The sequence below is a fragment of the Zerene cesonia genome, unplaced genomic scaffold (genome assembly GCF_012273895.1).
Source record: "Zerene cesonia ecotype Mississippi unplaced genomic scaffold, Zerene_cesonia_1.1 Zces_u001, whole genome shotgun sequence".
Classification (NCBI taxonomy): Eukaryota; Metazoa; Arthropoda; class Insecta; order Lepidoptera; family Pieridae; genus Zerene; species Zerene cesonia.
In genome coordinates, this window is record NW_024045131.1 from 852,896 (window position 1) to 872,360 (window position 19,465).

The 19,465-nt window shown below is 36.8% G+C and overlaps 1 protein-coding gene across 1 annotated transcript in view; it reads left to right on the forward strand.

Moving 5' to 3' along the window:
* The window catches only part of LOC119838171 (putative fatty acyl-CoA reductase CG8306), a 25,626-nt gene extending 6,209 nt beyond the window's left edge, over positions 1-19,417 (forward strand). Inside the window, exons 2-12 of the mRNA XM_038364013.1 lie at positions 8,629-8,850; positions 10,158-10,409; positions 11,474-11,619; positions 12,422-12,531; positions 12,948-13,031; positions 14,161-14,269; positions 14,891-15,007; positions 16,456-16,575; positions 17,114-17,273; positions 17,688-17,785; positions 19,064-19,417. Coding sequence (XP_038219941.1) covers positions 8,653-8,850; positions 10,158-10,409; positions 11,474-11,619; positions 12,422-12,531; positions 12,948-13,031; positions 14,161-14,269; positions 14,891-15,007; positions 16,456-16,575; positions 17,114-17,273; positions 17,688-17,785; positions 19,064-19,202 — 1,533 coding nt within the window. The 5' untranslated portion in view covers positions 8,629-8,652 and the 3' untranslated portion in view covers positions 19,203-19,417. The remainder of the gene's footprint in view (positions 1-8,628; positions 8,851-10,157; positions 10,410-11,473; positions 11,620-12,421; positions 12,532-12,947; positions 13,032-14,160; positions 14,270-14,890; positions 15,008-16,455; positions 16,576-17,113; positions 17,274-17,687; positions 17,786-19,063) is intronic.
* The last annotated feature ends 48 nt before the right edge of the window (positions 19,418-19,465 follow it).

The following is a 19,465-nucleotide window of genomic DNA, read 5'->3' on the forward strand; positions in this document are numbered from 1 at the left end:
TGACATCCCACGTTGTTTCAATACGGTATTAATGAATGATTCATTAATCCATTTAAATGGTGCCTCTTTTTAAAACAAAAATAACATTAAATCCATTAAGAAAACTAGAATTTGATTTTATACACATTAATTTTAATACTGGTCTTGGTTACGTTAATTTTACATATAGTATTAGAGATCCGTCAATTATTTGAACGTGATACGGAAGTTGAAGTTATAACGGTCCTGTATATTTGTACGATCAGCGATGGCTTAGGTTAAGCAAAGTTAAGCACGGTCGGCACATGGATGGTCCTTTAAATAAATGAAAGCGTTATATTCATAGTCATTTTTGTGATATTTTAGTGAAAATTTTTTGAGTTAAGATTTATTATTTGTATAAACTTTTTGTGAAATAAATAGCGATTAATATGCTTGTATTAGCTTCACCTGTGTCTATTGGACTCGATTTTGACCCACTTTAAAAGGACCTTTTTAATTCAAATTTTTTACAATCATCAAAGGTCGGACAATACAATAATTTCCTGAATTTATCTTATTATCCTGATTAGTATCGTCAGGATATTATAACTTCTTGGCGTATACTGAGTATAGGAAGGAGCAAGCGTGTTTTTTTTAACTATATTATAGGTTCGTCGCATAAAAACAATTGTAAGTCAACCAAGTCTACCAAAGCAGTTCTCCTACCGTAAAAAATTGTAAGGTCTATGTAATATTAAGTCGGTTATTAATACATTCAGTCCCTACTTAAGTATCCTTGCGTGTTTAGTTGTTACATAATTTTCGCTGACTTAACTATATCTTATAGTTATTTAGATAAAGCTGGAGTGTTGGTGTTAAATCAGTACAGAATCCCTGTTTCGAGTTCAAATATTATTTACTAACGGTGCGCCCCGGCTACGCCCGCTGTACATATATAGCCTAAAGCCTTCCTCAATAAATGGGCTATCCAGCACTGAAAGAATTTTTCAAATCGGACTAGTACTTCCCGAGATTAGTGCGTTCAAACAAACAAACTCTTCAGCGTTATAATATTAGTATAGATATGCTGGATACTCCATTTAACGATGAAGGTTATTAATAAAAGAAAAAAGTTTAATTTGTAAGCAGACGAAGCGTGGAAAAAGAATGCCAAATAATTTATAACATGGGACATAGTTAACTGCACAATTGCTACACATATTCTGATACGATTGTCAAATAAAACTGTTATAGACCTAGTAGCATTATATTATTCATGCTTTGACATTCTTGACGCATTAATGGCGCTGGGAGATAAAAATTAATGTTAAGGATAAAATCTGTTTGGAAATCCTTGAAATTATTGTAGCGATATTTATTCTATTCGTTTTGTGGTTCATAGCTTCATTAAAACGCAGTTATCAGCTTCACCTATATGTTTTATTTATTTATTTATTTAAACACTTTATTGTGCTGCCAACAAAATACAAAAACAAAACTTATACTAAAAAAAAAAAGGAGATACAGCACAGAAGGCGGCCTTATCACTTATAAGTGATCTCTACCAGGCAACCAACTTAAATATAGATAGCAACATAATTTAAAAGGAAGCAGGTAAAAAGTAAAGCAAATATAACAAATAAAAAAACTACATTCTAAAAATTTACATACAACATACACATATATAAAATAAATATACATACAATATGTTTGTATGTAACTGACAACCTTTAGACCCGATTTTGAACGAAGCGATTTAAGTATATAACTAGAAACTATTGTTACGAAAGTGATAAATGACAATTTTATAAATGATCTTATTGTCCTGATTAGAATCGCCAGGATTAAATAATGTTTTTTATACTTTCATACTATCCTTAAAGTGTGTTTTTGAATGATTTAAGCATTTAGAAATTAAAAACTTTTTCACGGATTTTAAACGCGATTTATTCATTATATTATTAAGCCGACGTTTCGAACACTTTACAGCGAGCGTGCTCACGGGGAGACTCACACAGACAGACAGGAGAAAATACTATGATTTAAGCATATTTTATTTTTTAAAGTGCATTATATTGGACCTTCATCAATCATCATCAGCTTATATCCCACTGCTTGGACACAGGCCTCCTATGAGGGTTTAGGCCATAATCCACCACGCTGGCCAAGTGCGGGTTGGCAGATGTCACATGTCATCAAACCTTTGATTCTTGGACATGCCGGTTTCCTCACGATGTTTTAAGCAGTGGTGATATTATCTACATGTGCAGATAAATTGAAAAATCAAATTTCCTGCACGCTCGCCCGATCTCGAACCCCGACTTATCGATTTTGAAGTCCGAGGTTCTCACCACTGAGCCACCACTGCATTTGTATGTTGTTGTACATGTACAATTTGCATATATTGTGTTGCCAGATACATGAAAGAATGGAACTATATAGGGAAATTTAGAAATTTATGTCTAACAGTGGAGCTTGAATTGTTTTTCTTTGCTTATTATTGTAATTAAGCGCTAGCCATTCGCTCCGGGTGTGCCTCGATTTTAGAAAAGATACAACTCATGCCATTCTATTATAGAACAGCTTTCTAATGATCAAATAATTTTCGGTTGCCTTTCTTTCACGGTTAGAAATTCATTCACATTTGATAATTGCAAAATGAGTATCCACAACAAAGCGCATTAACTGACTGACAGTGAATGAATGATGAATTAACTGACAGACTGATGAATAATTTCATTAGAAACACGATTGTGTATGTTATTACATGCTGAATGACTTGCGATGTGACGTAATTCACATGTACACTACAGTTACGGTTCAGAAAAATTTGAGGAAAAATAATTATTTACCTACTTGTATGAAAACAAAAAACCCGACGTTTTATGTCATATCGGACAATTAAGCTGGTGGTTCGCCTGATGGTAAGCGATCACCGCCCATGAACATTCGCAAAGGTAGTGCCTCTGCGAATGCGCTGCCCGCTTTTATGGGGTAAGGGAAAAGGAATGGATTAACGACTGGAAAGAAGGAATGGACTGGGACGGGTGAGGAAAAGGAACTGGGCCTCCGGCTCCCCCACTCACGTACGAAACACAGTGGCATGCCACTATTTCACGCCGGTCTCCTGTGGGGGTGTGGAACTTCCCGGTGCGATCCGGCCCAATTCGTGTCGAAGCGTGCTCGACTCCCACAGTAAACTTGTTAGTTCTATTGTAATATTTGCCGTTTCTCTATCCTCAACCTCCTAGTCCATTCCTTCTTTCCTGTAGTCAATCCTTCCCATATCCCTTAAAAGCATGCAGCGCAATCGCAGAGTATCTTCTAGACCTCTGTTGCGGACGTATACTAACCAGCTCCCTTGGCCCCTTTACTAAAGCGACTCGTCGGAACACAGTGGGGTTTTAGTCGGTAGGTATCCGACATAAACAACGGCTCCTCTCCCGGGGGCTGTGGGTATCTATTTATCTATCTTTTTTTTTTTTTATGATACAATCGGCAATGGAGCTGGTGGGACGCCTGATGGTATGCGCTACCACCGCCCATGAACATTTGGAGAGGCATAAGGTCCATTGCAGACCTTACGCCTCTGCAAATGGATTGCCGACTTTTCGGGAAGGGATTAAGAAAGGAAGGGGAAATCTGTATGTACCCATATATCTTACAGATATATGGGTACATACAGATTTCCCCACTGAAAAGAGAAGTGTTCATGGGCGGTACGCAAAAACTGCTGAACCGATTGTAATGAAATTTGATACAAAGATAGCTGGACAACTGGGATAAAATATAGGCAGGTTTTTATCCCGATATTCCTACGGGATATGGACTTACGCGGTTAAAACCGCGGGGCGCAGCTAGAAAAATCTACTTGTCTGTTTGTCTGTCTGTCAGTACGTCCGTCTATCACTCGGCTGCACCTCATGATACCGTGATTGTAAGACAGAGTTGTATAAGAGATTATTACTTATATCTGTGTTCGCTATTGAAACAAATAAAAATAAATCGAGGTTAAGCAACGGTTGGCACGGTCATGGCTTGGATGGGTGACTAGTATTTTTTTTATTGGTATTGAGATTATTGCTACGGAACCCGTTGTGTCGCGAGTCCGACCCGCACTTGACCGATTTTATTTTTATTGAAGTTTTTGTGAGTCAACCAAGCTTAACACACTTAAAATAATAATTATAGACATGAATATGTAAATACTATGTTGCACTTGCATAATTACGTCGTGTTTTTTATCTATTTTTGCTTAGCAGTTTCAATTGCTTCACTTCGCAATTAGCTTTAATTGAAACGGACTCGCAAGATTAAAATTTTAATTTTTAGTTTTATAGCATTGAAATGCTTTATAAATGAGAAATTTTGAAAGAATAGAAAAAAATTTTTGATCACGAGGCAGGATTCGAACCCGCGTGTGGCCGAGAGGCTAGGCGTTGCTACGGTTAGGCAAGAAACGCGGGTTCGAATCCCGCTTCGTGATCAAATTTTTCTATTCTTTCAAAATTTCTCAAGTTCCATTTAACCAAACATTTTCTGTAATTCAGATGTGGTTTAAAATTGAAATGCTAGTGAAACAAACTGTCTATTTTAAGGAAAACAAAGAAATTTATTAAACTGTGCTCGTGTCATACTTACGACTATCATATTTAATAGCCAAGGATAATTGTGTTTGAGCATAATTGTCCACTCATCAAAATGTCATGCGTACATGACATTTTGTCCATGGCACGGTTATAATCTATAGTATTATATTGTCTGTGGTAATATTGTTTAACAGTAATGTATTTTTTTTTTAATTTTATTTATCCAAATCACATGCACAGGTTATAAATCAATGCGACAGAGACTTAACAAGGATAAAAAAAATCAAATAAAACTTAGGTAATTAACTAATAATGATTATAACATATTATGTCTATACTAATATTATAAAGCTGAAGTGTTTGTTTGTTTGAACGCACTAATCTCAGGAACTACTGGTCCGATTTGAATTTTTTTTTCAATGTTAGATAGCCCATTTATTGAGACAAATATATAGTATACTAGCTGCGCCCCGCGGTTTCACCCGCGTAAGTCCGTATCCCGTAGGAATATCGGGATAAAAAGTGGCCTATATGTTATTCCAGTTGTCCAGCTGTCTACGTACAAAATATCATTGCAACCGGTTCAGTAGTTTTTGCGTGAAAGAGCAACAAACACACACATCCTTACAAACTTTCGCATTTATAATATTAGTAGGAAGTAGGATTAGTAGGACTTGAAGGATATGTACCACGCGCAAAGACGGGGCGGACCGCTAGTATATAATATAACAATAACTTCATACAAACGAAATGCGAAATATATATGCGTGATTCTCGGCAGACAACAGTCGCGAATGTCCCAGTGAATGGACGATGTGTTGCTTGTAAACATTAAATGCTCGATTTTTTACTGATATGTACAAGTAATTATTTAATATGACAAGACGTGTCGTTTTAATGAAGCGAAACTAGATGTAACCAGCGGCGTTACTCGCGTGGTACCCGAGTAAAAATAACACGAGCTAAACCAGACTATAATCTATCTATGTACCAAATTCCATACAAATACGACAAGTTGTTTTCGCCTAAAAAACATCCATCCAAACTTACAAATTTTTCGTTTATAAGTATGGATGGATGGATAGGTATTTATTACAAAGTTAGCCCAGTTACAATACTTTCAGTTAGTTTGTACCACAGATAACTTAAGACTAAATTTAATTTTTAGTTTTATAGCATTGAAATGCTTTAGAAAAAAAAAATTCCTGCCATCATCCTGCCTCGTGATCAATTTTTTTCTATTCTTTCAAAATTTCTCAACTTAAGACTATTTTAGTAGTATTAGCATGACCATGGTTTATACTCTCTCCAATACAACCGTTGGTAGATAAATTCCCATTAGCAAACGCAACGCTCTAATGGTTTTTATAAACAATGGGTTGACGTAAAAGCAACAAGTGTTGCCGTTAATGATATTGCGTTTTTGCCTCGTATTTATATTATGTCGTTTTAGAGTTCGGTTGATTATTCGTAAAATCCGACATTAAAAAAAAAAGTCATTTCACACATTGTCAAAAAGGAAAAGTTACCAGTGTAAAAATAAATTCTTTTTTTATGTTTATTACCTCAGAGCTTACGACTGGAGCAATCGATTTTTAGTTTCTTTTTAATTTGAAAGCTGATGCCTCATTTTTTTATTTGAAGGCCGTTTGGTGTCTTTTTTATAATAATTATTAAAACAATTGTAAGGCAATATTTGACCTTTGTTTCTATATAACTTCTTTTCTGTTTTTAGGGTGACGTTCTCAAAAACTGAAACGAGACTCGTATTACTAAGTTCGTCTGTCTGTCACCAGGCTTCTCATGAACAATCATTAGTTAGACAGTTGATATTTTCAGAGATGATATATATTTGTTGCCGCTATAACGACTATTGTTTGCTTGATTATTAGTAAACTAGATGGATGACTGTTTTTTGGCAGTTAAACTTATTTATACAGAACCCTTAGTGTTCCTTGTACGCGTCGTACTTGACTATATTCTCTATATTTATATAATTTATTTTATGCGTTATTCAATGCATTGTTTTTTAGCTATAAATTCAAATTCAAATTAAATTGATTTGCAAGAATGTAGTTATAGCAGGTTATGCTTCAGTACTCTCGAATAGGTGAACAGATTTTGATGATAGTATTTTTTAATTGGATTTTTTTTTTTATTTGAAAGAAGTAGAAAGAAAGAAAACAAGCTTTATTGCCACATAACAAAACAAATATAACTTAAAAATTAACATAAAAAAATAGACATGGCAATCGGAACAGACTCATCCATGCTGACGGGCTTCAACCTTCAACAGCGCTGATTTTCAGTCTGCCCACGTGTTTTGTAATGACGTGGTTCTTACTTCTTATATATTTGTCCAGGTACCAACCATATCATACAAATGCACAATAAATATTTAACAGATAGCTGTAAAGTATATTTGAGATCTTTATATTATATATAATAATAATATGTGTGCCCACGTAAGCCTTCCAAAAGACCGGTTATTATCATTCTGGTGGTACCCGAGTATTATGGAATAATATACATACATGTACATAATAATAATTCTTTATTTGCATTATGTGTGTACAAAAGTTAACAGAGATTACAACACGATCAACACATTAGCCACAAAGGGCATGTAAATTTCATTAGCTCCGCGTCATTTCATAATAATTTTATAGGAAAATATTTGACATTATAAATTACACTAATTAATTGTTGTATTATAAAAATTTGTTTAATAATCCTTAACAACTGATTGAGAATAGTTGAAATCTGCCATTACCTTTGCAAAACGTATTCCCAACTTAATTGCTTAAGTAAAGCACTTTACTTATTGTGATTGCATGCAAGTGAGGCTAATTTGAGACTCTAGCGGCTTGATAAGTGCCGAGTCATGTAATTCTATGGCTGAGCTGGCGCAAAAGTTCAGGTAACAGTAATAGATGACTCAGATTATTTAACTAAGCTAGCTGTTGCCCGCGGTACTAATAAATTTTCATGGAATCCGCTTGGGGGTGGAATTTACCAAAATCCTTTCTTAGCGGATGCCTACGTCATTACATCTACCTGCATGCCAAATTTTAGCCCGATCTGTCGAGTGGTTTGGGCTGTGCGTTGATAGATCACTAAGTCAGTCAGCCAGTAGGTATCATCATCATCAACATCACCAACAGCCCTTATATGTTCCCACTGCTGGGAAACAGGCCATAATCCAGCACGCTGGCCAAGTGCGGGTTGGCAGATGTCACATGTCGTCTAACTTTTGATTCTCGGACATGCCGGTTTCCTCACGATGTTATCCTTCACCGTTTTAAGCAATATATACATATTACTTATAGATTACTCATAGATTACTCATAAAATGTAGGCATTAGTAATAATCGTTTCATTTCTGTGTGATCAAATACATTTTTCGATATGTTTGTGTTTATTTATTCGCCTTGATTAGACAGTAGTGGCATTAACCGCTTCTTTACTTTGATAAAGCAAGTATTTCTATCTGATCCATAGTTACACATATTCATTTGTAGAATTACTTTCACTGACCGGCAGTAATCCTATCAAGCATAACTTGGAAATTAAATACACAAGTATCTACGCGAACCTCCGGCTCCAGAGCAGATGATATAAATAATAATTGCAATTAAATTTTCATATATCCACGCTTGTGTGACGTTGATAATATGTGCGTAGACAATTCACACTTCACACACCACAATTAATAACTAGACCATGGTTGCTAATTAACTATTATAACATGTAGGTAAGATTTATATTACAATAATTTATCTCCATCTTGCGTAAAATAAATAAATAAACATATATGCACAACACAGACAATGAAGCGATATTTTATATAAGCATTTATTCATCTTTTTGCTCAACTCTGGAATTATACAATACGGCAAAATCATTCAGAACCGCTTTCACTGGACTTCTTTCATGGCGCGTACTATAATACAAACTGGTCTTGTCAAACTTCAAAACTTTGTAAACTTTTTTTCAAAATATACATATATTTCAGTTTTCTGTAGCGACTATTGATTATTTTCAAATTTATTAATTTATGCTTCATCTCTCATTTCAGTGTATGTGAAAAATAAGAATCGAAATGACGGAAGAATCACAAGTTCGCGCGTTTTACGCCGGTAAAAACTTTTTTATTACTGGAGGCACAGGTTTCGTGGGATTATGCCTGATAGAAAAAATCTTGAGATGCATACCAGAATCAGGAAAATTATATTTATTAATGCGACCAAAGAAGGGAAAAGATATATCGGAGAGGCTAAACGAATTCCCCGGTCATTCGGTGAGTACAAAACCTGTAAATTAAAGAGTAATTTTAAATAATTGATTTTATTTTAATTATTTAATAAATGTAAAGCATAACCTTACATGATTATTAAAAACAAAGTTAATTTGAATATAAAATTAACTTCAAACAAACTTAATTCATCAACCTTCAGCATTAAGAAATAATGTACTTCCTAATTTAAATATTTCTTCCAAACAAAGATATTAATGAATTTATTTATAATATAATTTTTGAAGAGTCGCATTCGTATTTGTTTTAAGTATTTAAAATTAAAATTAATATCTGTCTTAACTGACTAATATAAAATAATTGTTTCTACAAAGAATATTGTTTTTTCTGTTTTAAAATTGAGAACTTCATGAAACTTCATTCCAGATTCCTCATTAATTCTACCATTAAAATGTGAATGTTTATACCACTTCCTACAAACTCAAATGTAACTCAACAGAACGAAAAATAAATTTTGATATGGTGTAGGTAACAATCTCGACTAGCCCATCATGTTTATTTATCAAATAGCTTCAAATAGTAATCAATTCTCAATACAAAAGAAGTTAGTCTATTTATAGAGAGGATAAGATTGTTATTTGACTTTATGCGAGTAATTTTTAGTTTCAAATTATATACTAAAGAGGATTTTTAAAGAATAGAAAAGAATTTGCCACCGTCATTATGATAAACTTTAAATAATCTTATGTATAAAAATTAATTACTGTTTGTCAGTCTCGCTAAAACTCGAAAATGGCTGGTCTGATTTTTATAATCATGATTTTGGTGCATTCTGAATAGTCCAGAGAAGGTTTAAAAAGTAAGAACAATACGGATGCGGCGAAGCCACGGGCAGGAATTTATAATAAAAACAGGGAATTAATCACTAGAAAATATAGTCTTCATTGTATATTCTCAATATGTACTCCAGTCGAGTTAAAGATAAATTGTTATTTGTTAAGACACCATAAGTGTACGTACCAAGTTAATGGCTCAAACAACCTTGTTAATTGTTACCTCAACTTGTAAACATGTATTGTGGTTAGAATTTGCGTTCACATACTAGTTTAACGACGCAGCTTTGATTGTGTGCAACTTAGGAGCTGTGTGGTTAGAAAAATAGCCTGTTTGACCCTGGATTGTTGACTGTTGTTGTGTAAAATCAAAATTGTTTCACCCTGTCGAAAGTTCTGAGGTAAAAAATTAAAAAAATACAGTTGAAATGGGAAATTTTCCTTTATTTTTTTAAACTTATATAGATAATGTATGTAACAGAACATTATTTGTATTAATTATCACATGTAATTTTCCAGGTATTTGAGAAACTGCTGCAAACGGAGTCCAAGGACATATTCTCCAAGCTGATACCGGTAGCCGGGGATGTAGGTGAAGAAGACCTTGGGCTCAGCCCAGACGACAGACGAACCCTGATCGAGAATGTGAACGTCGTGATACATTCAGCTGCGACCTTGGACTTCGAGGAAAATTTGAAGCCTACGGTTAAAATTAATGTGCTCGGCACGAGGAGGGTTATGCAGTTGTGTCAGGAAATTAAAGATTTGAAGGTAACTAACTAGCTGTTGCCCGCGGTTTCGCAAGCGTTAAATTCGGAGTACTTTAATAGATTTTATCATACATATAAACCATCTTGAATCACTCTATAAAAAGAGTCCTATCTAAATCGGTTGTGTAGTTTTAAAGATCTAAGCATACATACATGTAGACGCGGGAAGCGATTTTGCTTTATACTATCTTGTGATGTTTAAAGTAACACTTTAAACTTATTTATTTGTACTATTTCGAATATAAATAAAAAATATTAGAGAAAAACAACTGTTTACGGTAGATCTGAGTTGGGCGGTGGATGAAACAGAGGTGGGGGTCACCTTATATTGACTCAATATTGATACAGTAAGTTAATTTACAATGAAAAACTCAAGGTCCGGGCTTTCGTTTATTTATACTTCTATACTAATAATATACAGCTGAAATTTTTGTCTGTTTGAACGCGATATTCTCGGGAGGCGCTGGCTCGAATCGTCATAGCACAGTTATAACATTTACCACCAGTTCGGAAACCAGTCTCTACAGAGAAGACCCGGCAAGAGACTGTAGTTGCTTTTTTTCAATCATGTCAATTTTTCATTTTAATACAGAGGTAATATGTATATGTTAATACATAGTTCTAGACCGCCTCCTTGGTACAGTGGTTAACGCGTGAGCGTAGAACCGATTGGTCCTAGGTTTAATTCCCGGTGGGGACGCACAAAAAAAATGTCTCGGTCTGGCAGGACACAGAAGGCTGATCACCTACTTGTCCGTAAAGAAAATCGTTCAGTGAAACAGATGTACATCATCAGCCCCATACCCCACTAGGGGACACGAGACTTCACTTTTTTTTTAATACATAGTTCTAAAGAATTGTCCTGTGATTCTTAAGCGACTGCATTCCATGGGTTTTTTTTTCTTCTGAATAATCATTAAAAAGCGTTAATCATTATGTGGAATATTAATCATCATCATTATCAAATGAAGATAAATGTCATCATGTGATGATGATGAATAAGATGATGATGATGATGATGATGGTGGTGGTGGTGATGATGATGATGAATTCATTAAATTCCAGGCAATGGTCCACGTTTCCTCAGCATACGTAAACTCGTATCTCCTCGAAGCTGAGGAGAAAGTATACGAAACACCGGGTGACGTGGATAGTGTCATCAACCTTGTGAACCGACTGTCGGATAAGGCTCTAGATGACATGGAGAAGACGTAAGTAAATCGATTTACATATATTAAACACATGTATTAGTACAATGTGGGAGTCTAGCACGCTTCGGCACGAATGCGCTGCCTGTTTTTAAGTGGAAAGGGAAGGAGAAGGAAAGGATTGACGAAGAGAGAAGGAATGGACTGGGAAGGTTTAGGAAAGAAAACGGGCCCCCACCTTAATGTTGATTTAAAACTATTTAATAGCTATGAGCATTATATCACCAAGTCTTGGGATCATCATCAGCCCATATATGTTCCCACTGCTGGGACACAGGCCTCCTATGAGGGTTCAGGCCATAATCCACCACGCTGGCCAAGTGCGGGTTGGCAGATGTCACATGTCGTCGAACTTTTAATTCTTGGACATGCCGGTTTCCTCACGATGTTTTCCTTCACCGTTTTAAGCAGTGGTGATTATATCCACTTGTGGAGATAAATTGAAAAATCAATTTATTTCCTGCACGCTCGCCCGGTCTCGAACCCCGACTTATCGATCTTGAAATCCACTGCTTTGATAAATTTTGAAAGAATAGAAAAAATTTGATGACGTGGTGGGATTCTTAGGATTCTTCCTAGCCTCTGGGCCACCCGTGATCCCGCCACACGTTGCTACGGCTTGGCAAAGAACGCGGGTTCGAATCGCGCTTCGTGATCAATTTTTTTCTATTCTTTCAGAATTTATCATTTATAAAGCATTTCAATGCTATAAAACTAAAAATTAAATCCACTGCTTTTTTCAGTCATGCTATATCCCATATATCCATAAGTGTTTTTCATAATAACATTCCGTTTAACATTTCAGAATCCTCCGAGGCCACCCCAACACTTACACATTCACCAAACACCTTGCTGAGCATGAAGTCAAGAACTGCTCCAATATGTTCCCATGCACCATAGTGAGGCCATCCATGAGTGAGTTATCTATGACCTAGATTCTAGACTCTAATTTTCAGAGTAATATAACATAACAATTAATATAATAGAATTACTAAACAGCCTTCTAGTTGTCGGATCTAGAGTTTTTATGGGACCACAAGGGAGGCAGCAGCTTTCGAATACAAAATGAATCATCAAAATCGGTTCACCCAGTCAGGATATCTAATGTAATAAAGACAAAAAAAACAAGAGTTTAGATCTTTTTTTAATACCACTTCATATCACCCCCGCCGAAGTTATAGGTGTCATAACAAATTTATTGCCTCATAACCTTTCACTGGGAGAACCCATTTTGAGGATACTTTTTTTATTTGAAAGCTGGTACCTCTGGTGTGGTCCCATATCTCATTGGTCTTTTTTTTTTGGTTAACAACAAACTATATATTTTCCAGTTGTCGCAGCTTGGAAGGAACCAATGATCGGCTGGACCTGCTCGAAGGTTGGACCTCAAGGGTTCTTGATGGGGGCCGCTAAAGGTGAGACAATTTGATGTCCTACGACCATAATCTGCTTTCTGATCCAGTGGTCAATATGGTGTACATGCCAATTTGGTCCATGTCAATATGATCCATGTATAAATAGGATCTAGTTGAAAACCAGCACCAGGCCAACGTCTGGCCTAAGCTGAACTGGATCCTTTCTGGTGGTACTGTGGGACACGCTTTTTTTTTTAACAAGTTAAATGTTGTGTATTAACTAAGGAAAAACCACAAAGATTCAAAGTAATGTGCGAATACAAGTAAATTTACAATAGTCCGGTCAATTCCGGTTATTACTGTCTAACTAGCTGTGACCCGCGGTTGAAACCGCGTAAGTCGGTATCCCGTAGGAATATCGGTATAAAAAGTGCCTATGTGTTATTTCAGTTGTCCAGCTATCTACGAAGCAAAATAGTATTATTATTCACCAATAGATGTCAGGAAAAAAAACACGAATATGACATTTAAAAAAAAAATACCTAGCTAGATCGATTTATCGCCCCCAAAACCCCCTATATACTAAATTTCATGAAAATCGTTGGAGCCGATTCCGAGATTCCAATTATATATATATATATATATATATATATATATATATATATATATACAAGAATTGCTCGTTTAAAGGTATAAGATTAAGTAGATAAGTAGTTTAAACATACCAAAACAATACATTCAAATTTTTATCCATATCCATATACAATTACTATAGCTTGTTTAAGTAGTAATGCTTAAGTATTATTATACTTTTTTTTGCTCATATTATTTACTTTTGTTTTTAGTATCTTATATATAAAATACTCGTGTCACAGTTTTCGCTGCCATACTCCTCCGAAACGGCTTGACCGATTTTGATGAAATTTTGTGTGCATATCGGGTATGTCTGAGAATCGGCTAACATCTATTTTTCATACCTCTAAATGATCAGAGTTAGGCAGAACAGCGTTTGCCGAGTGCAGATAGTTATTATATATTATATATATATACGTGTATATATATATTTTTATTCGCTGGGATTCAATAATTCCCTTACATATACTCTGTATAAGAGAAGATAATTCATTGAACTATCACTAAAGCGTGTGTTTTTTATGTTTTTCAATATGTAATGTTATATTTTTGGCAGGTGTGGTGCGCAGGTTGCCGCTGGCGAAGGAGAACATAGCGGACTATATCCCCGTGGACGTGGTTGTTAACCAGCTGCTGGTGGCCGGATGGCACGCGGCCAAGCAGAGGTCGGTCTATTGTTAAGATTCTTTATTAATTTTTCATAATTATTATTATTTTATTGTATTACTAGCTTTACACCCGCGAATTAGTCCGCGTAGTCGCGGGGAAGATGGACCCGGGGTTTTCCTCCCGTGGGATTTCCGGGATAAAAATGTTGTTTATGTCCTATGTCCTCCCCCGGTTCTAGCTTCTTCTGCACAAATTTTCAGCCAAATCGGTTAATCCGTTCTTGAGCTATAAATAGTGTAACTAACACCACTTTCTTTTATATATGTATTGTATTATCCTACTAATATTATAAATGCGAAAGTTTGTAAGGATTTGTGTGTGTTGTTACTATTTCACGCAAAAACTGCTGAAGCGATTGCAATGAAATTTGGTAATTTGGTTCGGATGAAACCGCGGGGCGCAGCTAGTTTTTCATAAAGAAATAGAATAAGTAATGGAGTGCTATACTAACTTTCCGCCCGCGGGTTCGCTCGCATTGTCAAAGGAAATTCCCATGGTAATGAGATGAAATGTAGCCCACGTCACTCTTCCAGCCTCCTAGCTATCTCCAGACACCAAAAAAAGGAGATTTCAATGATCATTTCTTAACAATGCTACAATGCTTTAACTATCCTCAGCTCCGGTCTGACGGTGTACCACTGCACCACCTCCACCCAAAACCCGTTCAGGTGGACGATGCTGGACTCCATTGTCAGCGAGATGCTCCACAACTATCCGCTGAAGAGCGCCGTGTGGTGAGTTAACTGAGTGTAAAAAAATGGTTGCCTGTAAAGTCGGTTTTACGGGCGAAGATTTTACGTGACAACGTCTTTTTCTCGGTAGAATATTTATTGATACGAATATTATTAAATTGCACAATAGGAACAAGGAATTGAATGAAAATAAGAATTGCACAAATTTTAACTATAGAAAATATATTTTGTTTACTAAAAAGACAGAGACAGAGACACAAGCACGCGCCGATTCAATGCGCCTAATTCTCTAGTGCTGCGCGCGCGGCGGACCGATCATAGTTCGGTGACTCATCGTAACGTTACCGGGCGTTACACTTTTTCATGAGTGACTCCGAGACGCAACCTAATTTAAGACGTTGTCACGTCAAAATGGTTGTCTGTGTGTATAAATGGGAATCTGTATGTTTACTTTATTTTATCTACATAGGCCCATATCCTTTTCCTTACCCTTCTCAGTCCTTTCCTTTATTCCTATCGCCAAACCTTTCTTAATCCCTTCCCAAAAAGTCGGCAATCCATTTGTAGAGGCGTAAGATCTGCAATGGACCTTACGCCTCTCCAAATGTCCATGGGCGGTGGTAGCGCTTACCATCAGGCGTCCCACCAGCTCCATTTCCGACTGTGACATAAAAAAAAAATAGATAGAAAAAAACAATATATAATTTATGACCCTTTTTTATCAGCTTCACCTGTATGTATGTATGTATGTATGTAACCGACTCCTTTAGACCCGATTCTTACCCACTTCAAACGGACAGATAGATATAAAAAATTCTGAATTTTCGAATTCAATCTGTCTGTTCAAAAAAAAAATGATCTTTGCACACTTATCAAGGAACGGTGACAATACAATAGTTTCTTGAGTTTGTCATCCTTTTTATTATTATCCTGATAAGGATCGCCGGGATAAATAATTTCATTAAATATACATTGTATGACCGCCTCCTTGGTACAGTGGTTAACGCGTGAGCGTAGAATAGATGGGTTCCAGATTCGATTTCCGGTGGGGACGTCAAAAAAATGTCTCGGTCTGGCAGGACACAGAAGGCTGATCACCCCTTTATGTCCATAAAGAAAATCGATCAGTGAAACAGATGTACATCATCTGCCCCATACCCCACTAGGGGACACGGGACTTCACTTTTATACTCTGTATGTAGACCATTCAGTTGATTCTATCATTAAAGTGTGTGTTTTTGAAGTGAAACTACTTTAGAATCGTTGTGATTACAAACTTGATGCGACGGAAAATACGACAGGTAAGATACACAAATACAAAAATGTGTAGAATGAAGCCGGCAAAGAATGAGACAGAAATATACATACTATTTTATATATATTCGTCTCATTCTTTTGTCGTTTTACTGAAGTTTCACTTCTATCTTGTGTGAATCACACACACACTTTTTTATTTTTTTATTAATTGTATTTTTCTACTTTTTCCCCAGGTACCCCCACCTACAGTTCGTTCCGTCTCTGTTTCTCTTCCGCATATCCGCCATCTTCGTTCACTTCATTCCCGCCATTTTATTGGACACGTTGCTGCGCGTCACTGGGGGGAGACCCATGTAAGTGCTACACTAGCTCTCCGCCCGCGGTTCCGCTCGCAATGTCGAAGGACAATCATATGGAACGTAGCGTCTGCATACAAGAATATTATATTATAAAAACGCCCCGTTGCGACCGTGTGAGACAAACAAACGATCAAATTTGCGTTTGAATTATTAGAAAGTGTTGATTTTTTTCAATCGACTGCAAAAAAGGAGGAAGTGTCGATTGGACTGTTTTTTTTTTTTTTTTTTTTGGTTCTGTCACCTCAGAACTTGTGACTGGGTGAACCGATTCTGTTGATTCGTTTTTTTATTCGATAGTTGATATTGTTGAAGAAAAACTAGAAAATAATTTTGCTCTTTACACAGAACTAAGTAGAAATATGAAAATAACAGACTATACAATATACGGCCATAGAGGCGGCCTTATCGCTCCTAAACGACTTCCACCAGTCAACCCAAGTGTATGATTTCCTATTAACATAAAAAACGGTAAAAAAATATCAAAATTTTTTGTTTTTTTTTTTTCTTGTAATTTTTTTTATTTTTTTGTCAGTCTGTTCCGCCTGCACAAGAACGTGTGGAACTCGCTGAGCCGGCTGGAGAGGTTCATATTCACCGAGTGGCGCTTCCACAACCCGAACACGAGGCAATTGGCCGCTGAATTGAACAAGACGGACGAGCAGACATTTTTTATAGACATAGGCACCATATATGTGAGTGACATTTATTCGTAACTAGCTGCGCCACGCGGTTTCACCCGCGTAAGTCTGTATCCTGTAGGAATATCGGGATAAAAAGTTGCCTATATGTTATTCCAGTTATCTAGCTGTCTACGTACTAAATTTCATTGCAATCGGTCCAATAGTTTTTGCGTGAAAGAGCAACAAACACACACACACATCCTTACAAACTTTCACATTTATAATATTAGTAGAATCACGAGGGATTATTTGTGAAGATTTCTTTTTTAACCGATTTCAAAAAATTGTAGTTAATGTTATAATTTTTTTTATAGTAACGTCATGCGAAATTATTAGTGGAGATTTCGTTTTTAACCGACTTCCAAAAAAAAAGGGGGGGGGGTTCAGGTTCTCAATTCCGTCTATAACTCACAATGATCATTTCAGTGGATCGAATATTTCGTGAACCTGCACCTCGGCGTGAGGAAGTACCTGAACAAGGAGAGCGAGAAGACGATACCGCCCGCCAAGACCAAGGACGGAGTGTGAGTGTCTTGTGTCATAGCTGCTGGTGGAGCTGCTGGTGGAGCTGCTGGTGGAGCTGGTGGTGGAGCTGCTGGTGGAGCTGATGGTGGAGATGGTGGTGGGGCTGGTGGTGGAGCTGGTGGTGGATCTGGTGGTGGAGCTGGTGGTGGATTTGGTGGTGGAGTCGGTGGTGGAGTCGGTGGTGGAGCTGGTGGTGGGGCTGGTGGTGGAGCTGGTGGTGGAGTCGGTGGCGGAGCTGGTGGTTAAGTCGGTGGTGGAGCTGGTGGGTCGCCTGCTGGTGAGCCACCGCTACCACTCCCGTGGACATCTAGAGAGGCGTAAGGTCTATTGCAGACTTTACGCCTCTACACAGGGATTGCTGACTTCGAATTGGATAGAGGAGAAGAAAGGATTGACGAGAGGAATAAAGGAGAGGTCTGGGAAGGGTGTGATAAGGGATATGGGTCACCGGCTCCCCCACTCGTCATACGATACACAGAAGTGTGCTATTTCACGCCGGTCTCCTGTGCGGGTGTGGTGCTGCCCCGATGCGAGCCGGGCCAATCCGTGCCGAAGCGTGCTCGGCTATCACATACAAATGTCTGTTTGAGTTCGCTCACCTCAGGAACCGCTTGTTCGAATTGGAATCGACAATTAACAATCATCTGAACACGGTCGATTTATATGCTTTTTTTTAATTTTTTAATTTTTCGGTTAAGTGAACTCTTTCACATTTATAACATTATATACTACTGGTTGCATATATGTTCCCACTGCTGGGACACAGGCCTCCTATGAGGGTTCAGGCCATAATCCAGCACGCTGGCCAAGTGCGGGTTGGCAGATGTCACATGTCGTCGAACTTTTTTTTTTTTTTTAATACTCGGACATGCCGGTTTCCTCACGATGTTTCGTTTTGATTCACCGTTTTAAGCAGTGGTGATGTTATCTACATGCGCAGATAAATTAAAAAATCAATTTATTTCCTTCACGCTCGCCCGGTCTCGAACCCCGAATTATCAATTTTGAAGTCCGAGGTTCTCACCACTGAGCCACCACTGCTTTTTAGCTACCTATAAGTTATTCCAGTTGTCCAGCTGGATAGGTACCAAATTTCATTGCAATCGGTTCACTAGTTTTTGCGTGAAAGAGCAACAAACACGCACACATCCTTACAAACTTTCGCATTTATAATATTAGTAGGATTTATAGGATAGTATATACTATAGTGTAATATTTAACATACAAAATATATATAATTTATAATAATAATAATTTATTTCCATTTCACATTTCAGATTGAAAATCTTCCATATCGTGTGGCAGATTCTGGTTATTTGTTTTGTTTGGTTGATTGTATCTAAGTTACTCGGTACGACCATGCTCCGATGCATCTGGTCCCCTCCCGTTATATATTTTCTTTATACGCTTTTGTAATTCAATGACTTAGATGCGCCTGTATTTAACTATAAAATAAACTAGTTTCTGCCTTACTTTTATCATTTAGGGGTAGAAATAGATGTTGGCCGATTCCTACACTTACATGTAGTGAAAATTTCATGAGAATCGGTCCAGTGGTTACGGAGATGTGTGGTAATTATTGTGACATGATATGTTTATATATAAAAATGTTTTTTTGCAAATATCTTGCAATAAACTGTATTTTTTTATCTCACATGAAAGTATGTTTTATAAGAAAA